General features: G+C 55.4%; 4 protein-coding genes across 4 annotated transcripts; 1 reads left to right on the forward strand and 3 right to left on the reverse strand.

Annotated features, from left to right (window-relative positions):
- Positions 1-97: 97 nt before the first annotated feature.
- Positions 98-6836, reverse strand: SPSK_06850 (DNA helicase INO80; the record flags this gene model as incomplete). Its single annotated transcript, XM_016733524.1, has 4 exons — positions 98-255; positions 342-4893; positions 5047-5322; positions 6231-6836. The coding sequence occupies 4 exons, from the start codon at positions 6834-6836 to the stop codon at positions 98-100; spliced, it is 5592 nt and encodes a 1863-aa protein (XP_016590890.1).
- A 2578-nt stretch (positions 6837-9414) lies between these two features.
- On the reverse strand, positions 9415-11387 carry SPSK_07226 (ATP-binding protein cassette, sub-family F, member 2; the record flags this gene model as incomplete). Its single annotated transcript, XM_016733890.1, has 2 exons — positions 9415-10683; positions 10788-11387. The coding sequence occupies 2 exons, from the start codon at positions 11385-11387 to the stop codon at positions 9415-9417; spliced, it is 1869 nt and encodes a 622-aa protein (XP_016590891.1).
- Positions 11388-12763: 1376 nt separating this feature from the next.
- On the forward strand, positions 12764-13624 carry SPSK_07858 (uncharacterized protein; the record flags this gene model as incomplete). The annotated part of the gene is made up of 2 exons (XM_016734511.1): positions 12764-12987; positions 13051-13624. The coding sequence occupies 2 exons, from the start codon at positions 12764-12766 to the stop codon at positions 13622-13624; spliced, it is 798 nt and encodes a 265-aa protein (XP_016590892.1).
- Positions 13625-13976: 352 nt separating this feature from the next.
- Positions 13977-16679, reverse strand: SPSK_07031 (Histidine Kinase A (phosphoacceptor) domain containing protein; the record flags this gene model as incomplete). The annotated part of the gene is made up of 1 exon (XM_016733701.1): positions 13977-16679. The coding sequence occupies one exon, from the start codon at positions 16677-16679 to the stop codon at positions 13977-13979; it is 2703 nt and encodes a 900-aa protein (XP_016590893.1).
- Between the last annotated feature and the right edge of the window lie 592 nt (positions 16680-17271).

A 17271-nucleotide genomic window follows, 5' to 3' on the forward strand; every position in this document is an offset into this window, starting at 1 on the left:
TGCGACCAAGGTTCGCCCAATGTGGTACCGATACAGAAAAATGCATAATGAACATAATGAACTGAGGGAGAAGAAAAAATAACCGCACGACCAAGTCTCAACCGTCGATGCCGTCCGCAATCGCAAGGCGCTGCTTCGTCGACTTGGCCTTCTTCACGGGGACGCGCTTCTTCTTGCCGCCAGCACCACGTGCATCGCCGCCATCAACAGGTGTCGCGGCACCCGACAGTTTGTTGTCGTCAAAGTTGCCCTCGCCTGCATGTCTGTTAGTCGTTGCTCCGGATAGCCGCGTCCACAGCGAAACGTGCCCGAAAGGCAATTAGGCATAGTGAAAAACTCACCTTCGTGGTACATGTCGTCGAGGCTCGCGCCGCCGTCCATGTCCATGTTGTTGGCGGCCGCATTGCGCTTCCGCTTGCCGCCGCGCTTCTTCGTCGCCTTGTCGTACTCCCCGCTCTCCAGCAGCTCCTTTTCGCGCCGCTCAATCATTTCGGCCTGCTCGTCGTCCGCCAGCCACAGCGCAATGTCACGGTTACGGTTGTCTTGCGCGCGGCGGCCCGAGAAGTCGACGCCCATCGACGACGCGCCGCTGCCACCAGAAATGACGACGCGCTGCACCTCCTCCTTTTGCAACGCGCGCTTGCGGATCCGCTCCTCGATCGTGCCCCGCGTGATCAGGCGGTACACTGTAACCTGGCGCGTTTGGCCAAGCCGATGCGCGCGGTCCATGGCCTGGGAGTCAATGGTGGGGTTCCAATCCGAATCGTAAAAGATGACCGTGTCGGCCGACGTCAGATTGATGCCGAGACCACCGGCACGCGTGGACAGCAGGAAAACGAAAATCTCTGGCCGCGTCTGGAAATCGTGCACCGTGTCGCGGCGGTCCTCGAGCTTGGTCGAGCCGTCGAGGCGGCAGTACTTGTAGTTGCGGTACGTCAGGTACTCCTCCATGAGATCGATCATGCGCGTCATCTGGAAGTACAGCAGGACACGGTGGCCTCCCTCCTTGAGCTTGAACAAGAGCTCGTCCAGCTTGGCCAGCTTGCCCGAGTCGGTCACGAAGCGGCGCATCGACGGCACTGCAATGTTTGTGAATCGCTTCTTCTCCACATCGGGCGCCGGGAGCATCGGCCGCGGCGGGTAGTCCTTCCACGGCACCTTGCTCGTCACCAACGCCATTTCCTCAACAGGGTTCGTGCCGTACAGGGCACGCCGCATGGGGATGTTGAACAGCAGGTCGTCGCGCTCGGTAACGGTACCACGGCTGCTGCAGGCAAGTTCGATGGGCGGTGCCGACGCATTCTCGCGCCCAGCAGCCTCGACACGCGTCAGACCGGTGTTGTCGTATGTGGTGCGGGCCACGTTCATGAGCGAATCAAGAACACCCTCGCCCGTAACGTCAGCGAGGGCCATCCGGTTGTTCCGCTCACGGATTTGGAAAAGGGCGTGCGTCGGAGTGAATCCGCCTCCATGGGCATTTTCGTCGTCGTACATCACCTGCATGCGGCGAAGGCGAGACGAGAGTGCCGACGACGACGCGTGCTTGCTCAAGAGCTCGGCACTGCGGGCGAAAACATCACTGTGAGACGCACGGTAGGCTTCACCCGGGCTCGTATCGGCGAAGCGCAGGAACGAGAAGGCGCCGTCCTCTGCAGCGCTGGCCCGGATGTTCTCTGGCTTCCAGATGTTCATCAGCTCGTAGAGGTACTTGCTGCGGAAACCGGCAGTGTCGTTGTCGCTGCCAACCTGACCGAGGCGGCCGCCTTCGCGGGCGATGAGGCGGGGCAGCCTGTACTCGATCATGTTCCGCGCTGAGTAGCCAACGGGCACGTTATTGCCCTCGCGGCTGAACGAGGCGGTCTCGGCAAAGTAGGACATGGAGAAGGGCGACGCCGTATCGGCACGCTCAAACAGGTCAGGGTGGTTGCAGACCTTGCGGAACTGCATGACAAGGTTCATGAGGGTCTTAGAGTCATTGTCGTCACCCAGCGTCGCCTTCTCGATCAGGTCCATGATGCTGATCTGGTTGCGGAGGTTGGCATAGTAGGCGCGCTGGCGGTAGGTCAGGTCGCAGAAGACGTCCAGCTCAATCTTGTCGCCGAGCTCCTTCTGCACATGCTTCTTGACACGCCGAAGCATGAACGGCTTGAGAATCATGTGCAGACGCTTCAGCTGATCCTCGTTAAGTTTCGTGTTGCTGGTCGCGTGCGATTCGATGTCCTTGGAAAACCATTCGCTGAATTCGTCGTGGGAATCGAACAAAGACGGCATGATGAAATGCAGCAGCGCCCACAGCTCTTGCATGTTGTTTTGGATGGGCGTACCCGTCAGCAGAAGACGGTTGCGGCAGTGGTAGTTCAGCAAGACCTTCCACCGCGAACTCTGCGAGCTCTTGATGGCTTGCGCCTCGTCCAGAATCATGTACTGCCAACGCATCTTGGACATGAAGGCCACGTCGGCCACGACCAGCTGGTACGATGTAACGAGCACGTGGAACTGAGCGCTCTTCTTGTACATGGAATGCCGGCGGTCCCAGAACTTTCGCAGGACCTTGCGGTCGCCCGCTGAGCCCCAGTACGGAAGCACCTTGAACTCGGGCACGAACTTTTGGATTTCCTGCTGCCAGTTGTGGAGGGTGGACGCGGGCGCGACAACCAGGAAGGGACCCCAGATGTCGTATTTTTCGGCGAGGTAGGCCATCACGGAGATGGACTGGACCGTCTTGCCGAGACCCATCTCGTCGGCAAGAATACCGTTGATGCCCTGCTCGTAGAGGTTGACCAGCCAGTTGAGACCCTTGAGCTGGTACTCCTTGAGCTGCGCGTTGAGGAGCTTGGGCTGCTCGATCTCGACGTCGCCGAGTCCGGTGGGGTTCTGGAAGTTCATCTCGCCCTCTTCGTCCATGTCATTGTCGTTGTTGAACTCGCGGGCCTTCTGCTGCGCCTCAGCAATGGCGCTCTGTGCGTTGGCCATGGCCGCGGCGCGCAGCTGAGTCTCGTCCTCGGCGTCAAAGTCGAGGTCCTCGAAATCAGTGACCTTGGCGCCCACAGGGCCAGATGGCTCGTCCACAGTCAGGCCGTTGGTCTTGTGTGCATCTGCACCGTCGGCGGTTTGCTTGGCGATTTCGTCGGGGTGGTCGGTGCTGCGCTCGACTTCGTCGGTCTTGATCTTCTTGCCGATGAAATGGGAGTAGAGCTCCGTCTGCGAGATCAGGAAGTTGAGCTTGCGCTTCTGCCGGGCGGCTTCGCGGTCGGCTTCCTCCTTGCGCGCGTTCTCGAGCTCCTGGCGCTCAGCGGCTTTGCGCAAATCGCGCTCTTCGCGCTCGTTGCGCTTCCAAAACGTCATCATGTCGCGCATGACGCGCTTGGCGCGCGCTTGCAGGTCCTTGTTGCCCTTGTTCGTGCGCAGCTGCCACCTCTTGGCCTCCTTGGACGCGAGCAGGGCCGTCTTCTTAAGATTGGAAGCCTTGGTCGAGTATGAGTCGGTTGCGAGACGGAACGTCTTGCTGACGTCTTTCCGGGCGAGATCGCGCCAAATTTGGTCATAGATCTGGATGAAGCCCTTCGTCTGGAAGGGATCCTTGGGCGGCTCGGCAGCGGCGGCGGCCGCAGCAGCAGCCGCAGCAGCAGCGGCCTTCTCCCTCTCCCTCTCTTTCTTCGTTAACCTGGGCTCGGTGTTCTCCTTGTTCGAGTAGCCGTCGTCACGACCAGAGTCATCGCGGCCTGGCGTACCATTGGCGCCGGAGCCCTTCTTAAACTTGATGCGGATCTTGGACGCTTCCTCTCTCGAGGGCAGAGCCTCTCCGGCGTCCAGAGCCGCTTGGGCAGCCTCTGCATTCTCCTTTTCTTGCTGCTTCTGCTCTTTGGACTTCTTAAGACGGGATCCGCCCCGGCCCTTGATCTTCCCCTTGCCCGGCTCCATGTCGGTCGCCTGGAAGGTGGCCATGGTGCCCCCCTCGAGGTTCAGCTCAATCGCGGCGTTGCGAACCGGGCCCTTGATGCCCTTTTGCAGAATGAGCTTGGTCTGCTGCACCTTCTTGTTCGCACGTTCCGCTTCGCGGAGCAACTTCTGGCGCTCGTGTTCGTCTTCCGCCAAGGCGGCACGAGCGAGCGCAGCCTTTTTCTGTTCGAGGGTAACAGCCATGGACTTTTCTCTCCGGCGCTTGCGCTGCATGTCCTTCTTGCGCTCCTTCTCGGCAAACAGTTCCTGCTCGCGGACCTCCTGGAGCGCGTCGTTGTAGTAGATCTCGTAGTAGCGCTTCGTTCCCAGATAGCTGTGATCTTCGAGGCGTTTCGCCAGCGACTCGGCCAGCTCGGCTCTGCGGACGTGGCGGAGCTCGGCGTCTTTGGCGGCCATCTGCAGCTGGCGTCGGCGCTGGCGCTCCTTCCAGGCGCGCTGCTCCTCGTCGATCTGCGAGTCGTCCAGGTAGTCGTGCGCATCAAAATCTTCAGCAGTGTCCAGCTTCTTCATGAAGCTCTGGATGCTCTTTTCGGCGGACGCCGAGGAGGAGACCGAGATCTTCTTCTTTTGCTGGCCGTTGGGGCCACGCTTGGCCGGCACGCGAGGCTCGGGAGCAGGCGCAGCGAGTTTTGTAGATGCGCGACGCGACGCCTTAGGTGCGGCCTCGGACAGCACGGAGTCACCGTCTTTGTCGACATCTTTTGACAATCTCGAGCTCGACGCACGGGGTTTCGCCACGCGACGTGGAACGCGTCCCTGCTTCTTATCATCGGGCTTCTCCAGTCTGATGACGCGCGTGCTGCGGCTCGTTGTGTGTTCGGAGTCGTCATCGACAGGGGGGGGAGGGGACTTTGCTCGTGGTTCTTCGGCAGCAGGCTCGGCGCTAGAAAGGATATTTGAGAAGGACATTAAATCGGCTGTCCGCTTGGGTGTCTGTAGATGATAAAGTGAGCAAAATGTGAGAGATATGGGGTAGATAGGCAGAAAAGGTTGATATCAGGATGCAATCGGTAAAGCCCGAGACAATGCAGTGTAATGGGTTTCGTGGAGAACCAAGGTGCGTTGCGTTCAAAGGTATTCGCTTACACTTGCCGGGGCTGATGCCTTTGATGGAACTGGTGAGCTGTCCTTTGAGTAAGAATGCCCGGACGTGCCGTTTGGCGGTGGCGAGCCCAGGCTCGTCCATGGTGGCTGCCGTAGAGATGGCGAAGCCATGGTGATGGATGGATTGGGAGAGTGAGCTGACGACTCTGGTATGGGAACAGCAGGTGTCGATTCAGAGCGGTTTCGAGAATGAGAATGCGAGACGGGGCTGCGTGGAGCAGCAGCCGACTGCGATGGATGGCCGTGGCTATCGCGAGGCTGTCGATGGGAAGGGAGGGAAGAATCGAGTCAGTCCAAAATATCCTTTCACGCTCGTCGATGCTGCATTGTAACCGTGTGGCAGTGGGTGGGAGAATGCATTCAGGGGTCGTGACGATAGTCTGATGGGCAATGGGAAGAACAACACGCGTTTATCGCGAAAGACGTGCTCCTCGCGATGGTGGATGATGTCGGTGCTGATGAAAAAGAAATGAGAAATGGAAATAGGTGTCGAAAAGGAATGGACGGTACGAAGAGGAAAAGAGGACGGAAAATGGAAAATGGAAAACAGAAAACGGAAATGCAAAATTGGGTGATGGAACAAAACGCGAACAATTGAGCCAATGATTAAGTGGAGGCGTGGCGGATGAGAAAAAGGGACCGTAAGGGAGAGGTGGAAAATAAGGGCCAAAAAGCGACAGGAGAAATTTTGGAGACGGAGCTGCGCGGTCATGGATGATGAGACAAAGGGCGTAGGCATAAGGAAAGCGCAATGCGTCAGGCGTCAGGCGTCAGGCGCGCGAACGCAGAAAGAGCCACAACAGACGGCAAAGCACGAGGAAGGAAGCAACCACACACAAAAAATGACAGGCAAAGCCACACAAAAGATCGCAAATTGGCGTCGGCCAACAAAACCGATGCAGGATCGGCTTGGGCCTGGCCAAAACGCATTCGTGTCCGGGCATTCGCATTCGGGCTGCCGACTAACACCGGAGAGCATGCGCGAGAAGGAGCAGACACAGCAAGCAACCCAGAGAAAGTCCGGACGCGACGAACATAAACGCAATGGGTGTACTGCGCCCATACAAGAAAATAAGAAGGACGGGGAAAGGAGCCGAGGAAGGTTTGGGGCGGGCAACCGGACAAGAAGGAAAATAGAGACAAAGACACGCGCAAAAGAAACTCACCTGGCTGTCTGGACGCCGGGCACGCGAATCCACGTTGTGACGGTCGGCGGCCAATGACGCAGCGCCGGTCGCGGATGTGGTGTCGGTAGTCGGGTCGTAGAATTTGCCGGACGGCGGTTGCGCGGACGGCGCGTCGCCGTGGGCCGAATACGGTGTCGACGCGGCAGACGCGCCCGGCGGCGGCGCAAGGTGCGGCGAGCGCGAGCGCGACACGGACGACGGCACCGGCCGATGCTGCAACGGGGGACTGTTGTTGAGCAGATTGTTCACCGTCGGACCGACCGAGGCTGGCGAGGCGTGGCGGGCGCTGGGCGACGCCAGTGGCCGGACGTCCGCTTTGCTGGGCGAGCGCAGCGCAAAGCTGTCGTGGGCGCGATGGGGGGAGGAGGCCGTCGATGAGGCATAGGAATGTGAGTGCTGGTGCTGGTGCTGGTGGCGCGACGGGTAGGAAGCGGGCGATGCGGCAGGCTCGGGCTCGGGGTTGAGAATGTCGATGGCGCGCCGCCGCGTGCGGTCGTTGTCGCCGCTGTTGCCGTTGGTGGCGGCGCCGTTGTTGTCGGACGAGCGACCCAACACGGTCGAGTGGAAGCTGCTGGAGTGGTCCATGATGTATCTATGTATCTCGTGCTGCTTTGGTGGTGCCAGTCTGTCATCACCGGGGCGAGAACGTTGGCAGATGTTGGCTGGTGCTGGATGCGGTTCTGGTGCAGCCAATTACGACAGAGGCCCGCAATAAGCTCTAACAAGACAGAGACGAGAAACAGAAGACGAAAAAGGGAAGAAAAGGAAGGCCGCCGAGATCCTCTGTTGAGCGCATCGGTGTCGGGTTTTGCCAGGTGAAAAGCGCGGGTGAGGGTGGGTCGGGTGCCTAGCAAAGGGTTCGCTGCGTGTTGTGCGCTGTGCGCTGTGCCGAATTTGTGCGCTTGTCGTGCTGGTGGTGTTGATGCGCGAAGCGATGGAGACCAGAAAACAGGACAGCGCGAGAAGTCCGCGAAAATCGAGAGTAGAGGTCCGACAGTCCCAAATCCGTCAAAATGACGCGGTTCCAACACACCTGGGCTCCAAAAGTCACGATGACAGGACAGCGAGATCGTGTGCGTCGATGTCGATGCGAAAATGGCAGTCGAGCCAGCGGCGGTGTGCGTGGTGATGGCGATGGTGATCGCGGACGGGGTGGTGGGACAGATGGGGGAGATGGGGATGACAATGGCAGGATGGAGCGGATGACGGATGGAGGATGAGATGGAAATTAGGTGACGGCGGTGGAAACCCAGACTCGAGAACGAGTGACGCCCTTTTTTGGTGCGCCTTTGCTCGGCGAGCCTTTTTTTTTTTTCCTTTTTTCCCTCTTTCGCTCAACGGCTTTATTGTGTTGCTCTATCCTGCGAATGATTCTGGCTCGCTCCGGAGTAGAAGTACTTGCGTTTGTGTGCAGATTCCGCGCTTACACGATGTCTCTCTTCGGTCCCGCCCGTTGCAACCACATGAGTCGAGAGCACTTTTCTGTTTTCTTTTCATTCCCTATTCTCTTTTACTTTTCGACGTATTTGGACATCTGGCTCGCCTGCGATGTGTCTTTTGTCCGTTCTCTCCATGATTATGTCCTTTTGCGACAAAAGTATCCTTCTCAACGCAGCTGTGCCTCCCCCCGTTGGCCCTGTACTTGGGTCTCTCTTCCTCTGTGCTTGTACTTCGTATGTTCTCCTCCGCGGCCTTGCCCCCCCATCTTACCGTTCCCTCATAGTTGTACCTCTCCGATTTTGTGCCTTCTGGGTCTCGCTGGATCCTCTGGGGCCGCGCTCCCCGGCTCCTCGACCAATGGCAGTCTCCAGTGTTCCAGGCCGTTCGGTTCTCTCCCCTCAGCCTGGCACCACGCTAGTGCATCGCCCCTTTCTTCTTTCGGAATTTGTCGATAAACGACGAGAATGAGCAGAGGGCGATGCCAGACGGAAGGAAGTCAGAAGTGGCCAATATTTGTCTCTTGCCCTCTGAGTCCTCTTTTCCCTGTTCGCCCTCCCTTGCACCTTCCCTCGCTCGCTCGCTTCCCAGCATCTTGCCGCGTCGTCAGTCGGGCCAAGGCGATCCACTTCACCACAGCTCTTCCTGCCACGTCTGTGGCCTGGCCTCAACCGCGACTGCCGTGTCGGTTTCGATGTTGTCCTTTCCGCTCATTCTCCATTTTGCTGTCTGATTGCCGCCACACCACTCGCATCTACCCACTTTTGCATCACTCTTGCCCTACGTACACCAATCATCACCACTGAAATCGCAAACATCATGTGACACGCAATGGAACCACGAAGTACGAGCTACGCGATCACCTTTCATTGTTGCCCCCAGCAGCAACCAACCGCATGGGCCTGCTCGTGTACTTTGCCATCGAATGTGCTGGTCAAGATGAACAAGGCCACGTCAAGGACTACGGCATACAGAGTACGATGAAATACATTACCTGTTGTTGCCCACGGCCTGGGTGCGAAACGCCAGGACTGGCGGACCAGCATAACCGCACGAGAAAAGGACATGACACGGTGTGGTAAGCTTTAATTGAATCGTCCAACTTCACAACGCCATTTATATCAAACAGGTTCCAGTGGCAGCGAGAAAAGCCTGAAAACGCACCTGCAAACACCGTAACTGCGAGTGCGGACAGTGCGACTCTGGGCATCCGTCAGCGCCCGTTTTTCAGGGAAAATAGCGATCAACAGAAAAAGTTGGCAAAGCCTCCTAAAGCGCCCCGGACTTAGTCGCAGTTATCGTCATCGGCTCCATCTGATCGTAGGGGTTACGCCATTTCGTGAACTGAGTAAGTGAAGTTCAAATTGGCCTGGCCGCCGACGAATTACGCACTGTGCCAAAATCACCGCTGTATGTGCCGATCGGTACATGCCGTCCGTTTTTTTTTTTTTACGGTTTTCATCGTTTTTGATCTTCAAATCTTTCAATTGTCAAACTTGACTCTATTTTTGTGAAAGAAACCAGCGATGGGAACAAGAAAAAAGCATCGCCTTGCCGTCGGACATGGCGTCGAGGCAAACGACAGAAAAGAGGAAACATGGATGCAACGTGAAATAAATAACCTAAAAAATAAAACAACCCGTCCAAATTATTCTTGGTGTTGTTTCTTGTCCCGCTCTATAATAATTTTTTGGTGGCCTGTCCGACCCCGATCAAGAACTCCCATTTACACAGCACCGGCGCTGATCATCTTTTTCCGCAGGTAGTTCTTGTACTCCGAGATGCTGCCGTCCCATGTCCGGATGGTCCGGTTCTCGCACACCAGGATCTGCTTGGCAATCTTGTCCAGCAGACGGAAATCGTGGCTGACGACAATCACACCGCCCGTGAAGGCGTTGATGGCTTCTGCGAGACTGTCAATGGTCGGGATGTCGAGACCGTTGGTCGGCTCGTCCAGCAGCAGCATGTTGGGGCCCTCAATGGCCAGCAGCGCGAACACGATGCGGCTCTTCTGGCCCTCGGACAGGGTGCCGATCAGCGCCGTCTGCGCCTCGCCCGACAGGCCGTACTTGCCCAGCTGCTGGCGCCAGTACTGGTAGTCCTGCGACTTCTCGCGGTACTTCTCGCGCACAAAGTCGAGCGCCGACTTGGTCATGTCGAGCTGCTCGGCCGAGTGCTGCGAATACAGGCCAAGCTTGAGGTGCGTGTGCCGCGACACCGACCCCTCCGTCGGGCTCAGCGCGCCCGTCATCAGGCGCAGCAGCGTCGACTTGCCCACGCCGTTGGGACCCACCAGGGCCGTGCGCGAGTCCATGTCGAAGCCCAGGTCAATGTTGCGGTACAGGTCATCCTTGGGGTCGCCCGAGTACGAGAACGTGACGTTGTCAAACGACAGCACCGGCGGCGGCAGCTTCTCGACGTCGGCGAAGCGGAATGTGAACACGCGGTCCTGCACCACGGGCTGGATGAAGCCGTCGGCCTCCATCTTGTCCAGAATCTTCTGCCGCGACTTGGCCTGGCGCACCAGGTTGGCGTAGGTACCGGCGCTGGCAATGAACTTCTTGATGTGCACAATCTCCTCCTGCTGCTTGGTGTAGGCCTTCATCTGGTTGGTCTCCTGCTCCGACCGCGTCTTCACGTACGAGTCGTAGTTGCCACCAAAGTACATCAGCTTCTTCTCGCGCATGTCAATCATGTTCGTGCACACGCCGTTGAGGAAATCCTGCGAGTGCGACACCAGCACCAGCGTGCGCTCCCACTTCTTCAAGTACTCCTCCAGCCACACACAGGCCTCCAGGTCCAAATGGGCCGTCGGGTCGTCCAGCAGCAGCAGCGACGGCTTGACGAACAGCGCCTTGGCCAGCGCCACGCGCATCCGCCAACCACCGGACATGTCCTTGGTCTTCTTGTTGATCGTCTGCTTGTTGAAGCCCAGACCCGTCAGAATAAGTGAGGCACGTGTGCTGAATGTCGAGGGGTCCATCTTCTCCATGTGCTGTTGGGTTGGTTAGTACGGGACGATGTGAAAAGGGACAAAAAAAATGGGCATAAAAACTGGGGAGGTGGCCGTTTGCCGCCCATCAGGGGCCGTCTACGTACATCGTACAGATCCAGCAGCACCGGGCTCTCGGGGCCCTCATCCTCCAGCAGCTTCTCGGCCAGCTTGTCGAGACGCTCCAGCTCGTTCTCAGCCTCCTTGACGACCCACTCGAGGGCGCCCAGCTCGCTCGGCGGCGCGCCTTCGTTGAGCAGGTAGATGTCGACAAACTCGGGGATGGGGAACTCGCGCGCGTCAATGGCCTTCATCAGCGTAGACTTGCCGCAGCCGTTCTCGCCCAGCAGGCCGTAGCGTCTGCCGTATGTGAGCTCGAGCGTCGAGTCTGTGATGAGGACGCGGCCGTGGAACACCAGACTGGTGCTCGTGATCTTGACGTCACGGCTGGTGGACGTCGAAGCCAGCACACCCGTCGTCACGCGGTCCGACAGGCCGTGCTTGTCCATCTGTGCAGCCAATCGCTTCACCTCATCGGGGTCGTTGACAATCTCGTTGGCGTCGGCGTCGACCTCGTCGCCGTTCACCGAGGAGGTTGCAGTGCTAGCGGTCTTGGAACCGGCCTTGGACCGCGAAGCGACCGTCTTCTTGCCGCCACCATCGGCGGCCTTCTTTGCGAGTCTCTTCTCCTTGGAGGCGGAAACCATGTTGGGCAGGTCGGCGGGGGGTTGTTGTCGTTAGAGATGAGGGAGAGAAGGAGGAGGGAGACAGGTGGAGGCGTAAAGTCGAGTCTCTTTGCTTTTCCGATTTCGAACAGAAAATCAGAATATGTCGAATAAAGAGACGAGGACGTAAAATGAGAAAGAAATAACGAAGGAAAAGTGATGCCGTAGGATCGAAAACAGCAAACACGTAGAGGCGATAGAGAGGAAGAAAGATAGAGGATTGGATCTTTGTTGGCCGTGGCGGGGTTTTCGTTCCCTAGTGATTTTTTTTTTTTGTTAGTGAAAACCTTGGAAACTTGGTGGGGTCACACTGGTGGCCTCTCCAGTAAGAGTTTTCATAATCCGCCTTCCATCCTTACCAACCTTTACCAACTGCATGCCTAAAACCTTTTTAATCATTAATACGGTGCACAATGCGATAATACGTCACAGGTCACGTGTTTTCACAAGCCAAGCCTCTATTGTGTAGGCCGCTCTTGTTTGCCTCTGGTGCCCAAATTTTGCCTCCAGCTCTTCGGTATGGACTTGAGGACGCTGATTCCACTGAACTCCTCTATTTTTGACTCCTTGCAGCCTTTACAAGAGTATACTTTACGAGGTCGAAGCATCAGCACGCCTAGGACCACAGATTATTGCCTATTTCGGCCACCGCCTTGGTAGTTAGCTGGTTATTAGAGCTAGCTTTGTACGTGTTTCAGTACAACGATACATTTGTTTTGAGGGTAGCAGAACAACAGATAGTATTGGTGTTAGTAAAAGAGCATTTGTTTTATGATCTTTTTTTTTAAAAAAAAAGTTATCAATTCAAGTTGATTCACAAGCTCTATCAAATTTGTCGTTTGATAAACCTGATTTTTTTGGTAATATTTTCGGCTATTTTTTACTTCTGCAAAATATGCTATATAAGTAAAATATAAATAAAACTACCAGAAAATATAACAGACCTTATTGAACCTGAAATATTTTCATAATAAAATCCCTAGATCATTTACATGTGTGCAGGCCCAGTACTACATGTCAGTGCCACAAGCTCTCCTATTGAATTTGAAAATAATAAGTAAACAGAAAAGCAAGGTTCGTTGAGACTACAAAGCGAGGACAGTTACTGCGACTATTGATGGATTCGTTAATATGTAGAATGAATTAAATAGCCTACGTAACACTATTATCCTAATCTGCAGCGTATGAAATTACTATGAAGTGCATCCTGCTTCTTTTGCCGAGACCGGCAAGTTTTACGGACCTGGAATGGAAGTGTAAAGGGATGCTGAGCGAGAAGATTCGAACGATTGACTGTGTAGACACTAGCAAAGTTTCTGACACATCTAGAAAAGTTGTACTTGGATACATATGCTGATATGTTCTTCTCGGTGATTTTGTTGGCCCTGAGCCCTTCTGTTTATGGCGTTGTGGTTGGACAGCGCGATATTTCGGGACCGCAGCCTATCATCCATCAACAACATATTGGAAATGTCAACAGCACACATTGCCTATCTCCAGATGCTGTCCAAACAGCCAGCACCCTTACCGGCCAGGGAGAGGGAACCAATGGCATCTACGATGGCCAGACAGCCTCGAAGGTGTAAGCACGAGTCCTATACTGGAAAAGTTACAAAATCCGTGACGGACTACTGACAGAGTGCAGTGACGATGCCAACTTTATCAATGTCTGTGCTGGGCTGCCTCTGACAAACGGCCGGCAGCTATCGACCTCGTCATGCAACGGTATACCTATCGGCCGGCTACCGGCCAAGGCGAATATGGTGGCGTCGCTGATCACGGCGCCGGCCTGGAATGCCACGCTGCCCGCACACACCACGTTCGACATTGTCATTCAGACGGTGCATCTGCGGGCGGGCCACCTCGTAAACCCGCTGTGCAACTACTACACGGCGCCTCAGGACCTCGATGAGCACGGCGATATCTATGGACATTGCCACATCACAGTGCAAGCCTTGCCAACTGGAATCACAGGCGAAGCAGCGGATGCCCTTGCCCATGTACCAGACCCGTCGTCGTTTGTCTTCTTTAAAGGTGTCGATGACCCGGTCACAGCCGATGGGCGGTTGCAGACGACCGTCCCTGGGGGTCTGCCGGCAGGCTCATATCGGGTGTGCACCATGATTGCAGCCCAAAACCACCAACCCGTGCTCATGCCGGTGGCCCAACGTGGCGCTCAGGATGACTGCGTGCGATTTCGTGTTACTGGTGGGGACTGAAACCAAGACAGCAGATTACCAAAGATGGGATATTTGAAAGGATAGAAGCATTCATTCATTAAATTCAGGGGGTATCGTATTTATTGTACAAATATTAGATCGCGTGGTGTGCCAATGTGCTCATCAGAGAAACATTCTGGATGCTCTGGGCCCTAGGAGCTGTACCTTGCGAAGAGGCAAGATATGAAATAAAAACTATAAAATAAGTCGTCTCAAGCAAAATGGATCCGACCAGTTCGAGTCTGTCAACAGTCCAACGCGTAATGCGGACAGAAACGTATCACAAAACAAAATCAAGCATATCAACACAAGGTCGAGCACGCGCTGTGTGTCGCCAATTTAGCGTCGGCAATCAAGCAGGAAGCCAAGTCAGGATTTTGTCGACTAGCAAGCGTTTGTTGACAGGTTTGGAAACGTAGTCGTCCATACCGAACGCCAGGCACTGTTCACGGTCACCCTTCAGGGCGTACGCTGTCATGGCGATGATGGGCAGCTGAATACCGTTTTTCCTAATCTGTACTGTAGCCTCATGACCGTCCATCACTGGCATACTAATGTCCATGAAGCAAAGGTCAAAATCTTTGGATCGTTCGATAACATGCTTGACGGCCTGTGACCCGTCCGAGGCAACAGTGACGCAATCTGTATCGAAGCCGAATGAGGCAAGGATGCGGAGGAGGATACGCTGGTTGGTGGTGTTGTCTTCTGCCACCAAAATGCGTTTTCCAGGGGCGCGTTTGCGCAAAAGAGCAACATTTTGCTCAAGTTCTGTTTGAAGTCGAGCTTGAGGATCTTCGGGTACGGTGCTCCGGTCAACGGACTTGTTGCCGCGGGTTGATGAAGAGAGAAGATCCATGAGAGGGATGGTGAGGGCGGGTAAGGAGATGGATGATATGGGCGTGATGGTTTCAGCTGGGTATAGCGGGGACTGGGGCGTGCTATAGTTGTCCACGTTTGAGACTGGCGATGCTTTCGATTCGGGAAGGGGTGCTTCCGCTACAGGCGGAGACGTTCCTTCGTTCGGCGGAGTAGTTATTGGTGATGAAAAGTCTGACTGTACTGAATCGGATGACGCCTCGGGGGTGAAAACAATTTCTCCACCCGGCATAGGACTGGTATCTCCATCATCTTCGATGAGATCAAAGCCCGAGCCCGAGGCCACTTCGGCCTTGGACAGGCCGACCTTCTTGGCAATTCTTTCTAATGGAGGTGGGATGGTCTGTGCCTTTTCAAGCTCGAATTGTGCCAGTTCTTGCCCTGGCGTTGTCAGTGCGCCTCTGTGTGCAAGCCGCTTATTGGTCTTTCCTTCCACGTCGGTCATGTTCAGTTGGGACAGGCTTTTGATCTTCAGGAACCTGATGGAAAACCAGAAAATGCTTCCGTGCCCGTCTGGATTCGGTGTAAACCCAATGGTGCCACCCATCAGTTCGACAAGGGACTTGCAAATGGATAAGCCAAGCCCTGTTCCCTGGAACCTCTTCTTGGTTGTTGTGTCGACCTGCGTAAATGGCATAAAGAGGCTGTGAGATGCGTTTTTTGGAATTCCGATGCCAGAGTCCGTGACTCTCGTGTGAATGGTGAAGGTATCTTCGTCTTGGTCCTGAACAGTTACTGCCACTCGGATAATACCCTTATCTGTAAACTTTTTGGCGTTGCCAACGATGTTCTGTACGATTTGACGATATCGCAGTGGGTCGCCCTGCACAGCTCGAGGCAAATCGCTGGCAAGGGCCAACTGCAGTCGGACGTCCGGCGGCAATGAAGGTTCGATGCTGCGAACGACGGATGTAACAATGCTGCCGATGCCGACTATGTCGGTATGGATGGAGAAGCTGCCAGATGCGAGCTTGGAATAGTCCAGGATGTCGTTGATGACATGCAACAGCACTTGGCCGGATTCGTCGATGATGCTCGCAATTTCGCGTTGTTCGGGTGTCAACGCAGTGTCAAGGAGCAGACTGCATGCCGACAGCATGCCGTGCATCGGCGTGCAGATCTCGTGGGACATGTTGGCGACGAAATCAGACTTCAGCTTTGCGCTCTCCTCGTATGCGGCAAGCACGCGGACCTCGGCGGCGCGGCGCTCCGTCATGTTGCGGGTCACCTTGCCGAATCCTACGTGCACTCCGCCTTTGTAGATGGCCGTGATAGTGACGTTGGCCCAGAACCGGCTCCCATCCTTGCGGAAACGCCAGCCCTCGTCCTCGATACGGCCATAGCGGAGACAGTCCTCCAGTTCTCTCTGGGGTTTGTTGTCGGCGATGTCCTTGGGGCCGTAGAAGATGGAAAAATGCTTGCCGATGATTTCCTTTTTGGTGTAGCCTTTGTTCATCTCAGCGCCGGCGTTCCAGGTCATAATGTAGCCTTCGGTATCCATCAAGAAAATGGCGTAGTCTTTTACAGAACGGACAAGGATGCCAAACGCCTCGTCGATGGAGATGTTGCTCGCGAAGTTGTCATAATCTGGTTCTGGTATAAATGTCGACTGTGCTTCGCTTGCAAGAGGAACGGTTAATGGAGGCACGGTCGGGGGTAGTGATGGCATGGGTTCCACTGTGGGAGAGGTCGAGGTCGACTGGGTGTGTGTCCATTCGAAGACCACCGAATACGGAACATCGTTGCGGAATACGGGGATGGTGCGGAGGCTCCAGGCCAGGTCCACGCCTAAGCCAGTCACGGCAGCGCCCGTCGAGGTGCTGCGTCCTGACAGTGTTTGTACTGCACGCAGGTTGATTGATGCCTGTAAGATAGTCTTGATACGGACGCGATCGTTGTTGGACAGCAGAACCTGGTCTTCGATTGCGACAAGAATGTCTCGGCCAACGCAGTTCTTCGTTTCGAGCCCCAGGACAGCAAGAAAGCTTCGCGAGGCGCGCACGATTTGAAACGTAGGGGAGAGGATGGCGGATGCGACGGGGGACAGGTCAAATATTTCGCAGACATCGATATCGCTACCGTCGGTAAACACTGGTGTGCCCTCTTGGGAGGAGGCCATGTCGAGGGCGGCATTGGGCATCGAAGCGGAACCATCATCTGACGCCGACGGTGCCAACATTGTTTGGACGACCAGTTGCCTCAGAGAGGTAGTGAGGCGGTGGAAAAGACGTAAGCCGATCCAGCGTGGCGGCAGAATCGAGAGGAACACTGATGTACGACTAGAAAGAACGGCGGAAACTGGTGCCTGTCATGGCTGTGATGTTTTGTGTTCAAACAAATTGTTACAATGCCTTTTCGTTTTTTAGTTTGATAAAGTTATCTTTTGACGATATGGTTTGAGGTTGTTAAGGAAGTGGATAAAAGGTTCCGGCAGCTTAACAGAACAAAATAAATCAACAACACGAAACAAAGCAGCAGGTAACTGACAACAGCGAGACCCATCCTCGCCATCGCGCCTTTTGCAGGGACCGCAGAGAAGGGATAGAAAGTGAAAGGGATGGTGGGGTGGTGTTTGGGGTGAGACCAGAGCGGAATAAACTAAGCCCAAAATCACAATACAACACAGTCTGGACTGGTCTTTCCAAAACGCTCATCGCCGATCACCTGCTTGCCCCCACACGCACTATGGACAGCTGGGGTTTGTGTGACAACTGCACTACGTCGTAGAGCGGTTACAACGGCATGTCTGGGTGGTTGTGGTGGGTCGCCTA

Source organism: Sporothrix schenckii, assembly GCF_000961545.1.
Source record: "Sporothrix schenckii 1099-18 chromosome Unknown Cont41, whole genome shotgun sequence".
Taxonomy (NCBI): Eukaryota; Fungi; Ascomycota; class Sordariomycetes; order Ophiostomatales; family Ophiostomataceae; genus Sporothrix; species Sporothrix schenckii.